The following is a 16,865-nucleotide window of genomic DNA, read 5'->3' as shown; positions in this document are numbered from 1 at the left end:
AGCCAATGTTAAGTGTTGATTCGGGACAACTCAAGTCTGAGCAAAGTAAAATTGTCCCAAGATAAAAAGGGCAAATATTAGGATTGGGGATAGATGGAAGTGATGCAGGCTGGCTGGGTCCAGGAACCTAGAGGGGGCCCCCCAGAACCAGCTAAGAAGGTCCTTGACTTCACACAGGAATAGAAATGAAGAATTGAAGAGGAAATGAGAGCAGAGTTTGTTGAACAGTGTAAGTAATAGAGTACAGCAGGTGGTGTCTGGGAGACTAGAAAGGAGAGGAGAGAGAGACTCGTCTTTGCTTGAGGTCTGAAGTTTTTCTTTTCTTTTCTTTTTTTTTAAGGAGGAGATTTTAGGGCCCCTGGGTGGCTCAGTTGGTTAAGAGACTGCCTTTGGCTCGGGTCATGATTTCGGAGTCCTGGAATCGAGTCCCAGCATCGGGGCTCCCAGCTCAGTGGGGAGTCTGCTTCTCCCTTTGCCCCTCCCCCCTCTCATGCTCTCTCTCTCTCAAATAAATAAAAAATTTAAAAATATATAAAGGAGAAGATTTTATTTATTTTTTTAAATTAAAAAAAATTTTTTTTTAAAGATTTTGTTTATTTGACAGAGAGACACAGCGAGAGAGGGAACACAAGCAGGGGGAGTGGGAGAGGGAGAAGCAGCCTTCCCACGGACCGGGGAGCCCGATGTGGGGCTCGATCCCAGGACCCTGGGATCACAACCTGAGCCGAAGGCAGACGCTTAACGACTGAGCCACACAGGCACCCCTATTTTTTTTAAAGTAAACTCTACCCCCAGTGTGGGGCTCAAACTCAAGATCCTGAGACCAAGAGTTGCAAACCACACCAACTGAGCCAGCCAGGTGCCCCTGGGGTCTGAAGTTTTTATTGAGGACGGTGGTTTGGTATACATGTCCTCTCAGGCACTGAGGAACTGGTCAAAACAAGGACGAGTGCTCAGGTGTCCTCCGTAAGTCACATAGGCCCTGGAGCCAGGGGTCTTAGTGTCGAGGTGTCTGGAGTCAGTGGTCTGGAAAACGTACATGATGATTTGCCCAGTCACTTCTAAGATGTTATCTATTATGCTGGAAGACTCCAAAGAAATCATTAACTCCATGACCTTTAACAAGGAGGACATACACTATCTGTTCTATAAGTCGTGTGTAAGGTGGGGGTGTAGGTCCTAGCAAGAATAGAGGCAGCAGGGGCGCCTGGGTGGCTCAGTCGGTTGGGCATCTGCCTTCAGCTCAGGTCATGGTCCCAGGGTCCTGGGATCGAGCCCCGCATCGGGCTCCCTGCTCAGCGGGGAGTCTGCTTCTCCCTCTCCCACTCCCCCTGCTTGTGTTTTCTCTCTTGCTGTGTCTCTGTCAAATAAATAAAATCTTAAAAAAAAAAGGAATAAAGGCAGCAATAAAGCAGTCTTTCATGGGGTCCCTTCAGTTTCTCTGTCTTAGAAGGAATAAAAGAACTGAAAGAGGACTTCAGCGGCATCTACTTTGACCTCAAACTTTCTTTTTTTTTTAAAGATTATTTATTTATTTATTCGAGAGTGAGCAGGAGAGAAACAGCATGAGAGGGGAGAGGGTCAGAGGGAGAAGCAGGCTCCCCGCTGAGGATGTGGGGACTCGATCCCAGGACCCTGGTGGGGGACTCGATCCCAGGACCCTGGGATCATGACCTGAGCTGAAGGCAGTTGCTTAACCAACTGAGCCACCCAGGCGCCCGACCTCAAACTTTCTAGTTGGGTTCTTCTTTCCAGTTTGTCTCTTGGCTCAGGTCGAAGACCCCAGGGCAAAGCATCCCCAGACAAGTACCCCCTCAAGCAAGAAGGACTGCCCTGAGCCAGCAAGACGACCCTCATGTGTGACTGACCCCAAGACAATGATCCCTTTGACCAACTTCACGGCCTACCTGCACTTACCCACCCAACTTTACCCCACACTTTCCGTATATAAACCTGGAAGTGTTCTCTGGCACTTTGGAGGCAATCTTTGAGACACTAGTCCGCGGTATTCCCGGTGATATAAATTCCTTTATTTCACTACCACTTGGTCCTTTGCCATTGGATTTTGTCAGTGGTGAGTGGCCAAACCTGGGCTGTTTGGGACTCCCCCCCCCCCACCGGAGCCAGGTGCTCTTGCTCTCCTACACCCCAGCTACAGAACCAGTAGTCGAATAGCTTAAGGGTGATATTTTGGGGGAGAAAAGGTGGTTTAAGTGATTTTTGCAATGAATTGCTCAGCTCTGTAAAATACATACTTCCTTCACCCCCATCAGTCTTCTCTGTGAAATCTGCAATAGATTGCCCTTTTAGAATGATATTGCCTTGCGAAAGGAATTTTCTTTTCAGAGAATAAAGCAGATGGAGTCCCGTGCTAGCCTGGGTGCAAGGGAGCCTCCAGAGAGAGCCTGGGGCAGGAGCAGGTCTCAGAGGACATCAGCCTGCCGTGTGAAGAAGCCCAGGCTGGCCTGTTTGAGGATTAGACCACAGGAAGCAAAGATGCATGCTGGCGGAGGCCCCTACCAGCCTGCTAGCTGACTTTAATTGTATGAGTGATCCCAGGCAAGACCAGCAAAAGAACTCCCTGGCCCACCCCAAGAGCTGACCCATAAAATCGGGAGCAAATAAAATGTTTGTTGTTATAAGCCAAACAAAACAAACCAAACCCCCAAAAAACTACACCCCCAAAGGGACCTGCACATAGCCAGGTTACAAAATACTATAGACAATAATTTATTTTTAATTTTTTTTTAGTAGGCTCCATGCCCAATGCGGGGCTCTAACTCACGACCCTGAGATTTAGAGTTGCATGCTCTACCCACTGAGCCAGCCAGGGGCCCCTTATATACAATAACTGATGGGTTTCTTTATGCCAAGAAGAACCATTTAGAGAATAAAATGGAGGAAAATCACATTCATATAGTGACAAAAATATATAACATATCTAAAAACAGATGATTGGAGGAGGATGGCAATTAGAGCCTGAACGTCTATCTCCCATCACACCCAAGATTCTATTGGTTTGGGAAGAAAAGTGTTTTTAAGGATAAATTCTTTTTTAAATTTTTAAAAGTTATTTTTATTATTTTTTAAAAGATTTTATTTGTCAGAGAGAGAGAGAGGGAGAGCACAAACAGGGGGAGCGGCAGGCAGAGGGAGAAGCAGGCTCCCCGCTGAGCAAGGAGCCCAATGCGGGGCTCGATCCCAGGACCCTGGGATCATGACTTGAGCCGAAGGCAGACGCTTCACCGACTGAGGCCCCCAGGCGCCCCGTCTCACAGACTTCTTCTTCTTCTTTTTTTTTTTTTTAAGATTTTATTTATTTATTTGAGACAGAGAGAATGAGAGACAGAGAGCATGAGAGGGAGGAGGGTCAGAGGGAGAAGCAGACTCCCTGCCGAGCAGAGAGCCCGATGCGGGACTCGATCCCGGGACTCCAGGATCATGACCCGAGCCGAAGGCAGTCGCTTAACCAACTGAGCCACCCAGGCGCCCTCTCACAGACTTCTAAATGGACCATCTCAGCCCCTGACCCTGGAGATCTTACAGAGAACAACAGCCAAGGTGTCCAACCGGCACCCACCCCGGGACTGGGATGTACAGTGTCCGTCAAAGTGAAAACTGGGGCACCTGGGTGGCTCAGTCGTTAAGCATCTGCCTTCGGCTCAGGTCATGATCCCAGGGTCCTGGGATCGAGCCCCGCATCGGGCTCCCTGCTCAGCAGGAAGCCTGCTTCTCCCTCTCCCACTCCCCCTGCTTGTGTTCCCTCTCTCGCTGTCTCTCTCTCTGTCAAATAAATAAATAAAATCTTAAACAAAACAAAACAAAACAAAACAAAACAAAAAACGAAAACTGAAAACATCCCCCATTAGAATGTCAGCTCCACATGAGCTGGGACATTTGTCTGTCATGTTCCCTGTTTTTCCAGCACCTAGAGCAGCTCGGTGCACAGGACATGTTCAGTAGGTGTTTATTGAATGAATGAACCCTTTGACATGACAATTCCACTTTTAAGACTGTGTGCTGAAGAAACACTCACACATATGTACAGGGCTCTGTGCCCAAGAACGAGAGGAGCAAACAACTGAGAGAAACTTGTAAATGTTTATTAATTATCGATGACTGCTGCAATGTAAATGAATAATGGGGGTTTGCAGCATGGAGCACCTGCTGAATGAGAACAAAATGAGGGGTACTTGTCCAAGATGTGCAGGCAATGGGGAAAAGCAGGTGGGAGATACTTACAGTGGTACCACGTGTGTGTGTAAATGCAGAGAAAAACACGTGGAATCAAACACCCAGAACTGCCCTCCAGCAATCACATCAGGGGAGGAGGGTCGTGCCGTTCTGGGCAGAGAATACCCAACAATACTTATTTTCTAAGGTTAAGTGCATGGATAAACAGAAAGAAATATGCATTAAGTATATGTCTTGTTCATTAACAAAACTCTAATATCTAACAGAATATTTGTCACAGAGTAAGAAAAACTTTTTCACTACTGTGAACTCGCTCTTTTACTCGCTATACACCTGATGGCTAGGAGTTCACAGCCATGCCCATGTTCGTGAAAGGCCACTTCGTGAAAGGCTTCTTATCATGGGCACTTGTCACATCCCTGAGGTTGAGGCAAGGAAAGAGAAGGAACGTGAGTGGCAGTGAGCTCCGATTGCCAGATAAATCAACACCAAATTCTTCCTCCGGGCTTGCAGGACCCCGAGCACTCGGATTCTGCCCTACCTCATGATCTACAAGCACCTCTCACTGCTCCTCAAACAGAACCTTATGCTCAGGCCACAGTGACTCCCTTACCTGTCCTATGAGTTTCTAGGCTAGAGGAAGATGCCGCCTATACATCATGGGATCTGGGAGCCCACAGCATTCTAGGTAGGGAGGATCCCCGGCTATACAGAGCAGGGAGCACAAAGAGCGTGGGAAACCTCATCATTTAGCCTCAATGCTGCACCTCAAGGGACTAGGAGAAAGGAATGATTTGGGGAGCAAGCGACAACACGGGACAGCAGTACCATAACAGGAAAGCACATTTTGCAGAGGGGTGCGGGTGTGGACCGCGAAGGGTCACTTACAGAGTTAGTCATCTTCCTCGGGATCACTGATCTCTTCATACACTATTAGGTTCTTTCTTTCCCGCAGTCTGTAGGCCCAAACACTATTCATCCCTCTCCTGGGTCCTATGATGGAGAAGAGTTGGTAAATGGGGGATGGATGGGCTGGGGAGGGTTAGTCTCTGTTTTGTCAGATAAGGAGATGCCTCTTCCCTCCCGAGTGCCCACAGGCATTAGACATAGTCTGTTTTTCACATCTTCTGGCTCAGAGAGGCTGAGATGTAGACTTGCACCAATACACACCAAATGCCAGTTAGAATTTTAGCTTCTGGCTCCTCCCATTGTCAGGTTTAGATTCCCAACCTCTTTACTTACCAGAACATTCATTCAGACCTTTTTTCATTCAGCCTATGTTTGTTAAGGGTATACTGCATGTCAGGCATTGAGCTGAGGGCTGGGGATACAACTGTGAGTAAGATACGTTCCCAGGTTATCACAGATGGAATTACTTGACCACCTTCCATGTTGTACGGGCTTTCTAGATTTAACGCCTTTGAACAATTTGTGAACCAAGATTATTTCCATTTTATGGACTAGGAACCTGGAGTTCAGAGAATTCAGAAGACTTGCCTAGAATCACCTGGCTTTTATATCAATGACAATTCAAGTCTTTGACTCTGGAAGTCATGTTCTAACATCTTAGCTGGAGCTGGGCGAGCTCCTCAGTCAGGTCTGGCCCCAAGCCTGTCCATGATCCATCCCCCATACCTAGACCACATACTTGAACATAGCCAGGAAAGACAGAATAATTGTTCCCACATAGCTACCTCTTACCTGGTATCTTCTTTTATTTTTTTTTTAAAGATTTTTTTTTTTTTAAAGATTTTATTTATTTATTTGACAGAGAGAGACACAGCGAGAGAGGGAACACAAGCAGGGGGAGTGGGAGAGGGAGAAGCAGGCTCCCCGCAGAGCAGGGAGCCCGATGCGGGACTCGATCCCAGGACCCCGGGATCATGACCTGAGCTGAAGGCAGTCGCTTAACCAACTGAGCCACCCAGGCGCCCTAAAGATTTTTTAATTTATTTCTTAGACAGAGAGACAGCGAGAGAGGGAACACAAGCAGGGGGAGTGGGAGAGGGAGAACCAGACTCCCCACTGAGCAAGGAGCCGGTTGCAGAACTCAATCCCAGGACCCTGGGATCATGACCTGAGCCGAAGGCAGACGCTTAACCGACTGAGCCACCCAGGCGCCCCTTACCTGGTATGTTCTCGCTCTGTTGACCAGAGGTACTTGCTTTTCCTGGGGGGCACAGCTCTTTCTGAGCCTGCTCAGGGCCAGATGTTATTGGTATTGGTTCTGAATCACTTTCTTCCTTTATTGCTTTCTTGAGCATCACCTTTTTAATGTGAAGGTCACATATAAACAGTATCAGTGGCATTTCTCTAGTGCTTTAGAGCTTACAAAGTGTCTTAACATGCACACCTTGGTTAATGGCCTCAACAACTCTGGGAGATCATTATGTCCCCTGTACCTAAATTATGAAGAAGGTTAGAACAAAAAGGAATGGCTTAAATGAAGGGTGTTTCCAGGACTAGAACGTTTGTCTTCACCCATTCTTGCAAACAGCAAAATGCTCCACGTAAGTGGAGTGTGGTATACAGAAAATTTGGGGAAGAGTAGCATTCTAAGAATCCATGTGGTCTCTGGAAGAAAGGAGGGGCTTCTATAAAATATAAGGGATCGCATATAAGCTAGTAGAGAGCTACTGGGAGAATAAATGTAAAAATTCACAGGGGGACAGAACACTCCTGGAAAATGTTATAGGGGAGATGAGCACAGGGGAGAGGAAAGGAATGGTTCACAGCAATTAATATAGACAGCAAAGAAAGCAGCGCCAGATGTCACATTCTGTCCTACCTTGGCAAGAACGGTTAATGGGGAGTTAGGCAAGATGGTTCCCCGTACCAATTTTGCTTGCGTCATGGTGCGTCACTGACCAACAATCTTAAGCTACTTTTCCTTCAGCTCCCTCATTTAGGAAACAGTGAACAAGAAAAGTAAAAGAAGCTAAGGGAAAGTACTTTCTGAGCTTGCAAACACTTTTCAATGTGGTAATAATGAAAATGAATACTTTCTCTTATGATCCTTCTTTGAATTGTCTCAAAGGTCCCCACACTGGCAATCCAACTCCCCGGGGCCTTGACCCTCTAAAGTAGAGTTTAATCTACAACTGCGGAATCACTTACTCAAGGAACAATTTGGGGCACCTCAGAGGGTCCCCCTGGGTCGGGATGGAGGCTTCAGAGATGCCTCAGGTGCAGACAAGGCCCCAGAGGAGCTCATAGCAGGGAGGGGCAGACAGCAGAGGGGAGCTGGTACTTTCTGTTTCGAGAGTGGGTGTCTAATTGGAAGCATCAGCAGCTTCTGTGGGGTAAAGCCCTTGCGGTGGCGGGGGCGGGGGGAGCCTTTGAACTTCATAAACACATGAAAAGTTTCATGAGCTGGGAAATCATTTGGGGCTTTTCTTAAATTGTCCTGTGATTCATTAACAGTGTTTAGCAAGAACAAGAAATCTTTTAAAAAAAGAAATGTTTCAAATGTACAGATTACTGCCACTGCCTCTGTGATCTCAGGCAAATTACTTAGAATTTCGGCACCACAATATCTTCATCTTTATGATTAGTTATTATTATTATTAATATCCTCATTATTATCTGGGAATAATGATAGGAAAATGTCATAGAGGTTTTCTGAAGGATTAAAGAAATTAATCCTTGTGAGTTGCTTAAAAATATCTGACATCACTATGAAAACAAAAGTAGTATTAACTATCACAATTGTTCATTATTAAGCCATTGATCCTACATCGGGAATTGTGATAAAGAGATCAGGAAAGGGAGGCAGTGAGGGCTAGGCTATATTCAATATTCCCCCACTCTTACCGATATTCACATCCGTGGAGGGAGAAAGAGTCTCTGGTTCTTTAGATTTGGGAGATACTCACCTTCATTTGCTCTTGCACATCAGAAGGCCCGTGACGAGGTTCACCTGAAAGAAAGTGATAAACAGGAATTTTTCTTTGTTGGCAAATAGTCCCAAACTCCAGAGACTCCTGTAGTTATCTGCAGTATCTGCAGGAAAGGGTTACGAGTCCACTTATTGTCAAGGAGTTATTTTGAGACTGGTTTTTGAATTATCTTTAAGTCATGGTTTATACATTTATTTATACACCAATTCGTAATTTTCCTTCCGATGATTTATAAAATGTGAACCAAACCCCATCCCTGCCTCATCCTACTTTACTACATATTTCTTACCTTTCCCCCCAAAGAATTACACTGATTGAATTAATTAAATTAAATTGATTGCATTCACTTAAAAGGATGTGGCAACTAAAATCACTGTCCACGTAAACCAGGTAAACTTTATAGTATATGCCAATTATACTTCAACAAAGCTGTTAGGTGTATGAGGAATCATGGGTGATTTGGCCCATGGGTTCTGGAATATTTCCAGTATAAAGATACTCCTTTAGGGACACCTGGGTGGCTCAGTAGGTCAAGCGTCTGCCTTCGGCTCAGGTCATGGTCCCAGGGTCCGGGGATCGAGCCCCGCATCGCATTGGGCTCCCTGCTCAGCAGGGAGTCTGTTCTCCCCCTGCCGTTCCCCCTGCTTTGCGGGCGCTCTCTCTCTCTCTCTCTCTGACAAATAAATAAGTAAAATCTTTTAAAAAAAAGGTACTCCTTTAGTGTCAAAAGCTTTGTAGATTCTCAAGAACTGGATTTTCAACCCTCTCAGCAATTTTGGGAGCTTGTAGAATCTGGCCTGTTTTCCTGGAGAGTCATAGGTCTATTGGGGACAGTTTGGCAATTCTGTCTCTGCTTACCGCTGTGCTGTCAGAGTAGAAAAGCAAGGGAATACACTTCATCCCCTTTATGGTGAGTACACAAACTGATCAAATACACAAAGATTTCTAGAATCTGCTACCCTTTTCACCATATGTTACCTCTGCTTACTGATAAGGAGAAAAACTAATGTGCGGAAGATCACTTTCTCAAACCCTCTCTCAAGCTCAACACATAGAATCAGGTTTGCTGAGGAGCAAGAAGACTAGTTTAGGTAAGACACACGGAAATAGCTGTGTGTCATTTCATAATGCATTCATCGCTCTTTTTTTTTTTTAAGATTTTATTTATTTATTTATTAGAAAGCGAGCGAGCGAGAAACAGCATGAGAGGGGAGAGGGTCAGTGGGAGAAGCAAGCTCCCCGCTGAGCCGGGAGCCGGATGTGGGACTCGATCCCAGGACTCCAGGATCATGACCTGAGCCGAAGGCAGTCGCTTAACCAACTGAGCCACCCAGGCGCCCCTCATCGCTCTCTCTTAAGATATTTATCCAACACCTATGCCTTATTATGAAATTGACTCTGGAAGTTTTTTTGTGGATTTACACTTTTTTGAATTTAAGTTTTACTTTTTTTAAAAGATTTTATTTATTTATTTGAGAGAGAGAGAGCACCAGCAAGCTCAAGCGGGAGGAGGAAGAGGGACAAGCAGACTCTGAGCTGAGCATGGAGCCCAATGTGGGGCTCGATCCCACGAGGCCGAGACCATGACCCAAGCTGAAATCAAGAGCCAGACACCCAACTGACTCAGCCACCCAGGCACCCCTACACTTTCTAATATTATTTATTTATTTGAGAGAGCGAGCGAGAGCACAGGCAAGGGGAGCAGCAGAGGGAGAGGGAGAAGCAGACTCCCCCCGGGGCAGGGAGCCCGACACAGGGCTCGATCCCAGGACCCTGGGACTAAGACCCAAGCCAAAGGCAGACGCTCAACTGACTGAGCCACCCAGGCGCCCCATCCCTACACTTTAAAAAAAAAGTAATCTCTATGCCCAACGTGGGGCTTGAACTCACGACCCTGAGATCAAGCGTCCCGTGCTCTACTGACAGTCAGCCAGGCGCTCCACATGGATTTACACTTCAATTAAATTTTTCTTAATTGTCCTGTGATTCATTAACAGTGTTTAGCAAGAACCATAACTCCTTTTAAAAAAGAAATGTTTCAAACGTACAGAAAATTATGGAGAATAATTTTGGAAACACATGCACATCTACCACTGAGTCTACTCAGAACTTCCCATTATCCCACAACCGCTTCAGATTGTTCTGAGATCTTTATTCAAAATATAACAAAACACTATAAACAAGTCACAGCTCAAGCCATCTGTGCAGTCCTCACTGATCCCTGACCTCCCTCCCTCTGCACTCCGGAATTTTTTTTTTTAAGATTTTATTGTATTTGTTTGAGAGAGAGAGACACAGCAAAAGAAGGAACACAAGCAGGGGGAGTGGAAGCGGGAGAAGCAGGCTTCCCGCCGAGCAGGGAGCCCGATGCGGGGCTCTGTCCCAGGACCCTGGGATCATGACCTGAGCCGAAGGCAGAGCTTAACCGACTGAGCCACCCAGGCGCCCCTGCACTCCTGAATTTGATGGGTTTTATTCTCATTCAGGTTTTATACATTTACCATTTACTTCTTATCCATAAAAATATATCCTCTTGTTTTGCATGTTTTAGGATTTTATATGAATGGCCTCTGGCTCTACTTAACCTTCTACATCCAACTTTTCTCACTCAGCCAAGATGCTTTTGAGGGAACAAACTCCCGAGAATCCTTCCCAAGCACTTGGACCGCAAAGCAGTTGGGCTTCAGGAGACTCTCTCCAGGCCCTTCCTTCCACTCACCCTGATTCTTGGGGTCCTGACCTTCATCAGAATCATGCCCACTGGATTTCATGGCCCCCTTTTTAGGACACATGAAGGCTGGGAGGGTGGCCCTGAGACCTAGAAAGAAGCAAAATATTTGTTCCTTCAGAGACAGCTTGAGAGGACAGATGCAGGGTAGAATCCTGGGAGGCAGTGGGGACAGGCAAGCTCATCAGCTGGGGGACTCCAAACAAGGGTGACCAGAAGAGAAACGGGCAGGATCTAGGTCTGAGCCTCTTTGTGGCCACTCCAGGTCCTCAGCCCTGCACAGAATATAAAAGAGCAGAGTGCCTCAAAGCTGCCTTGGGATTTCTCCCTGCACAAAAGGAAGATGCAGGGCACTTACTGCAGCCTAGGAAGAAGCCATGGCATGTAAGGGACTGAGGGATGGTCATGTGTTCCCAGGTTTGTCTGCACCCAGAACTTTCTGTTACCTAGACCAGTCATGGTGTCATAGTTTCTCTTCATGTACACATAGGTGATTTTATCTGAGTATCCAAGTTTTGCCCACTCTTCCTTAGAGAAGTATTTGGAAATATCCTTGAAGGCCTAGGGAAAAAAAAAAAGTCAGAGCAGCAACTTAGCTAAACATGTCTGATCTGCGGCGGGGGTCTCTTCCTCTGCCACAGGACCTCCATGTTGGATCTGTGAACTGGGGAGAATAATCCCTCTCCTCGTTAATGTCAAGGCTAACTGAGAGAACATGGGTAACATTCCCTACCCTTTCCCCAGGCATGCAGTAGATACGTGATGCTGGTGGCATGCTCTTTCACCTTCCAGAATGGATTGAGAGTCACCAAATGCAGTGCAAGGTCATAAGACCGGTTGTTTCCAGAGATGCTAGGTGAGGACAGAGTGAAGGTAGGAAACTCCAGAGGCTCTGGATCTCCCCCTGACACTCTCCTTCTTTTCCCCAGTGCCTCTGACCTCGCCTCTTCAAGATCTAGTCCCTCTACAGTATCCCCTGAGCCATTCCCCTCCCCCCTCCAGATCACCTCACCTTGCATTTCTTCTCTGATTTCTGGGTATCCTCCTTGGAGTTCTTTGAAAAGGATTTGTCTTTATTCATGGCGCTGGGAATCGTTCGATCTCGAAAGGACGCAGCCTAATCTCTCCAACCACAAGGACAAAGGTCCTGAAAAAGGGAGACAGCACTGAGGGTAGGTCACATTCAGTCAATCACCTGGAATCAAGGTTCTACTTTTCCCCATCCTGGGCTTATCTGTCCCTGAGAAAGGACAAGGGTGGGGGGAGTCAAACAAACAGGGGGCAAGATGCCTGAGTGGCTCAGTCGGTTAAGAGTCTGCCTTCGGCTCGGGTCATGATCCCAGGGTCCTGGGACAGAGCCCTGCATCGGGCTCCCTGCTCAGCAGGAAGCCTGCTTCTCCCTCTACCTGCCGCTCCCCTTGCTTGTGCTCTTTCACTCTCTCTCTTTGACAAATAAATAAAATCTTTAAAAAACCAAAAACAAAAACAAGGATGCCTGGGTGGCTCAGTTGGTTAAGCGTCTGCCTTTGGCTCGGGTCATGATCCTGGGGTCCTGGGATCAAGCCCCGCATCAGGCTCCTTGTTCAGTGGGGAGCCTGCTTCTCCCTCTCCCTCTGCCCCCCCCCCACTCATGCGCTCGCTCGCTTTCTCTCTCTGTCTCTGACAAATAAATAAATAAAATCTATTAAAAAAATTAAAACAAAACAAAAACAAACAGGGGGCCAGAGATCTATGAAAGAAAGTATTGATTAGGGATGACAGGTTTTCTGTAAGCATGATCAAAGCAACCTTAAGACTTTGAGAGGGAGTTGGCTACTGTTGTTAGTAGTTTGCTTGAAGTTTGGCTTATCCTGAAGGAAAGATATAAAGACGCTTGTTGAGGAAGCAGTGAAGTGAACATGTAGTTTTATGGAGGGGGAGGGGGTGTGTTTTGAGGCAGAAGAATGGGGAGGTAAGTCCCATAGATTATATGGTGTCTCTGACAGATGGGTTTGGGTTTTCAGGCGGAGGGATATGGGGTTTTGTTCTGTTGAAAAGAGCAAATGAGGATCTCTAATATAGAGTGGATTTAGAGCCCATTACTAGGTTATTTGAAAATTATTAGTGTGAAGAGCGCCTGGGTGGCTCAGGTGGTTAAGAGTCTGCGTTTGCCTCAGGTCATGATCCCAGGCTTCTGGGATCGAGCTCCACATTGGGCTCCCTGCTCAGTGCGGAGCCTGCTTCTCCGTCTCTCGTGGCCCCTCCCCCTGCTTGGATATGCTCTCTCTCTCTTTCTGGCAAATAAAATCTTTATAAAAATTATTAGTATGAAGAGAACTGGAATCTCCTAGACTCCAGGATCAGCCTTCACTTAGGCTGAGAATGTGGAGAGTTTTATTTTTTTTTAAAGATTTTATTTATTTTTGCCAAAGAGAGAATGAGCACGAGCGGGGGGGGGAGGGGCAGAGGGAGAAGCGGACTCCTCGCTGAGCAGGGAGCCCGATGCGGGACTTGATCCCAGGACCCTGGGATCACCACCGGAGCTGAAGGCAGACTCAACCCACTGAGCCACCCAGGCGCCCTAGAATTTGGAAACTTTTAATGGAGAAGCCTGGTGTTCTCCACTGATGGCATTGGGAATCTCTTAGGGAGAGGAAATTTAGTGGTCTCTGAGGCTAAGAAAGTTTCTGCTTTATCCTGGAGGAGGCAATAAAGGAGTCACTCAGGCAGCGGCTTTTATCTCCGGTTAAAGAAATCTAGGGGCAACTAGCTGATTTGGGGGTTTCTCCGGCTGAGAGTGTTCTTCTTCCCTCAGGAAGAGCAATTAGAAAGTCTCATAGGCCAAAAATAGTTTTAGTTTTATCTTTGCCTGACCGGGATTGCCCCGAAAGGCTTCAAGTCATTTCTCAGTCCTAAGGATCTTGAGGCTGTTGTGAGGTACAGCAAGAACTAAACTACTAGAGTGATCTACAGAGATTCCTCACCTGTCCAAGACGGTCCAAAGAGAGCGCTTACCTCAGAGCTGAAGCGGTGGCGACGAAGAGTCGCTCCACGAGACAAAATCCCACAATTCCACTGTCCAAGGGTAATAAACCAATCAGAACAGTTAATGAACTTGAACTGGCCAATCAGGGGTTAGGAGAGTAGGCGGGGCAAGTGAGTCAGGAACGGGGTCTAAAAGTCCAGCTCCAGGGACAGGACCGCCTTTTTTTTTTTTTTTAATCTTTTTTTTTTTTTTTAAAGATTTATTTATTTATTTATTCATTAGAGACAGACAGAGAGAGAGGCAGAGGGAGAAGCAGGCTCCCAAGGAGCAGGGAGCCCGATGCGGGACTCGATCCCAGGACCCCGGGATCACGACCCGAGCCGAAGGCAGACGCTCAACCATCTGAGCCACCCAGGCGCCCAGGACCGCCTTTTTAAAGTGGGTTGATTCTCCACCTTGAAGCAGGATTGCGCTCTGCCAGAATTGGCCACTGCGATTCCGTAGGCCCATTCCTGCACATGCTCAGATGTTCCCTTTCCCTTTGGTGTACATCTCGCTAATCTCTGCTCTGCTTTTGTTGTTTCGTTTTAATAAATGGTAAATATGAGGCCACCACCTCAAATCCTTGCTATCAGTCTCCAACTTCCTCAGATATGGGGCTCTTTTCTAGGACCTCCCTAGCGACTTAAGAAATTTTAAACTTTTTTTAGATTGAATTACTTTTGTTAATATACACATCAAATTACTGAAACAGTGACTTCATATAGTTGTTCCATTAAAGATAGCACTTGCAGGTATGAAGGTACGGAGATGTCTCCAGTCTTCATATGTTTACTTGAAAAGATTCTTCAACAGCAGTCTGATATTGGGTTTCCCACTCTAGATGAAGATTAACAAATTATCCATAATCAATCTGATGTCTTTCATTAGATGACTAACAAAATTTCTAGTAATTTGGCTAGGAGCTCCCCAGTGAAGAGACACAGAAATAGGACACATCACAGGAACTATCTGGCCATTGTTACAGTGATTCCATAAATGCTGTCAGGTAAAATTTGATCCTGGACAAAAGGGACACTTAAAGGTGGGATGCCCAGAAAAACTTGTGTTTTTTTTTTTAAAGATTTTATTTTTATTTGACAGAGAGAGACACAGCGAGCGAGGGAACACAAGCAGGGGGAGTGGGAGAAGGAGAAGCAGGCTCCCCGCCGAGCAGGGAGCCCGACGCGGGGCTCGATCCCAGGACCCTGGGATCACGACCTGAGCCAAAGGCAGACGCCCAACGACCGAGCCACCCAGGCGCCCCAAAACTTGTGTTTTCTTGATAAGTCTCTGTTCCTCAGAGGTTCAGAGGTGAGTGTTTCACTCCTATTACTGTTCCCTACTGAATCTTGAGAGATCTGAAAGTTTGAAATGGGAGAGTAAACGCCATATTCATACTGATACTTCTTATTTTTAAAAAGATTTTATTCATTCATTTGACAAGGACAGAGAGAGAGAGCTCACAAGCAAGAGAAACAACAGGTAGTGGGAGAGGGAGAAGCAGGCTCCCCGCTGAGCAGGGAGCCCAATGCAGGGCTCGATCCCAGGACCCTGAGATCATGACCTGAGCTGAAGGCAGACTCTTTTAAGTGACTGAGCCACCCAGAAGTCCCTTTTTTAAAATTAAAAAAAGTTTTTAAAAGATTTTATTCATTCATTTGACAGAGAGAGAGAGAGCAAGCACAAGCAAGGGGAGCGCACAAGCAAGGGGAGTGGCAGGCAGAGGGAGAGGGTGAAGCAGGCTCCCTGCTGAACAGGGACATCTTGATACTTCTTAAGATTTGTAATGATGTCTCAAGTAATAGAATTTGTTTTGCACAGCATCTGCAGCTACCAGAAAACTTCCTCATGGTAGTTTCAAGGTCTAAGGCTTGTTCAGGACAGTCTCTCTCTCTTCTAGTCACATTTCCATAACAGAGGGGATAGCGTGTTCTGCATTCTCTTGTTGCAGTCAGAAACATTTTCTACAGAAGATGTGCTGATAGGCCATGGCATGAAACAACAGAAATTTATTTTATCACAGTTCTGGAGGCTAGAAGTCTAAAATAATTTTCTCTGGGCTGAAATCAGGGTGTCAGCAGAGCTGAACTGTTTTCAGAAGCTCTAGGAGAGAATCTGCTCTTTGCTCTTCTGGCTTCTGGTGGCTGCCAGCATTCTTTGGCTGTGGCTGCATCATTCTAATCTCTGCCTCCATGGTCACACCCCCCCTTCTCTTCTGTTGGTGTCAAATTTCCCTCTGCCTCCCTCTGATAAGGACACTTGTGATACATTTAGGACCCACCCAAATAATCCAGGATAATCTCTTTATCTCAAGATCTTTAACTTAATCACATCGGCAAAGTCTTTTTTGTTATTATTGTAAGGTAACACACATAAATTCCAGGAAATAGAATATCTTTGGGGGGGATTAGTCACTCTCCTGTAATCTGCCCTCTGGTCCCCAAAGATTCATGTCCATGTACTACATGTACTACATCACCAAATCCCCCAATTTCTCAATACATTGCAGTATGAACTCAAGTCCAAAATCTCATTTAATATTATCAGCTCAAAAATACCAAATCTCATCACCTGAAATAGCTATGGATTAAACTCTGGGTATGATCCATCCTGGGTCAAAATTCCTCTTTGGATGTGGACACTAGAAATCAAGTTATTACTCTTAGAGGGAAAGATGGCAGAGTAGAAATATCCTGAGCTCACCTCCTCCTTCCAGAGACACATCAAGGCTATAACTACATCTGGAGCAACTCTTTCTGAGAATGACTTAGAGACTAGCAGAAAACTCTTCCACAGCCAAAGATATGAAGAAAAAGTCATATCAAGAAGGGTAGGAAATAGGGCGCCTGGGTGGCTCAGTGGGTTAAGCGGCTGCCTTTGGATCAAGTCATGATCCCCAGGGTCCTGGGATCGAGTCCCAAATCAGGCTCCTTGCTCAGTGGGGAGTCTGCTTCTCGCTCTGCTTGTACTCTCTCTCTCTGACAAATAAATAAAATATCTCTAAAAAAAAAAAAAAGAAGGGTAGGAAAGGCAGAGA

At 46.2% G+C, this 16,865-nt stretch overlaps 1 protein-coding gene and 1 pseudogene across 1 annotated transcript; both read right to left on the bottom strand.

The window, feature by feature from the left end:
- Positions 1–5,086: 5,086 nt before the first annotated feature.
- LOC123843761 (putative protein SSX6) lies at positions 5,087–11,902 on the bottom strand. Its single transcript, XM_045873476.1, has 6 exons — positions 11,834–11,902; positions 11,268–11,382; positions 10,813–10,911; positions 8,114–8,196; positions 6,323–6,461; positions 5,087–5,187 (listed from the first exon to the last, which is right to left on the bottom strand). Exons 1-6 carry the CDS (start codon positions 11,900–11,902, stop codon positions 5,087–5,089), a joined length of 606 nt encoding a protein of 201 aa, XP_045729432.1.
- Positions 11,903–14,609: 2,707 nt separating this feature from the next.
- LOC123843757 (E3 ubiquitin-protein ligase RNF138-like) lies at positions 14,610–15,789 on the bottom strand (annotated as a pseudogene).
- Positions 15,790–16,865: the final 1,076 nt, after the last annotated feature.

Source organism: Mirounga angustirostris, unplaced genomic scaffold, assembly GCF_029215605.1.
Source record: "Mirounga angustirostris isolate CCGP_5_RB_7025 unplaced genomic scaffold, mMirAng1.0.hap1 SCAF_11, whole genome shotgun sequence".
Taxonomy (NCBI): Eukaryota; Metazoa; Chordata; class Mammalia; order Carnivora; family Phocidae; genus Mirounga; species Mirounga angustirostris.
This window is presented reverse-complemented; position numbering and strand designations above follow the sequence as displayed.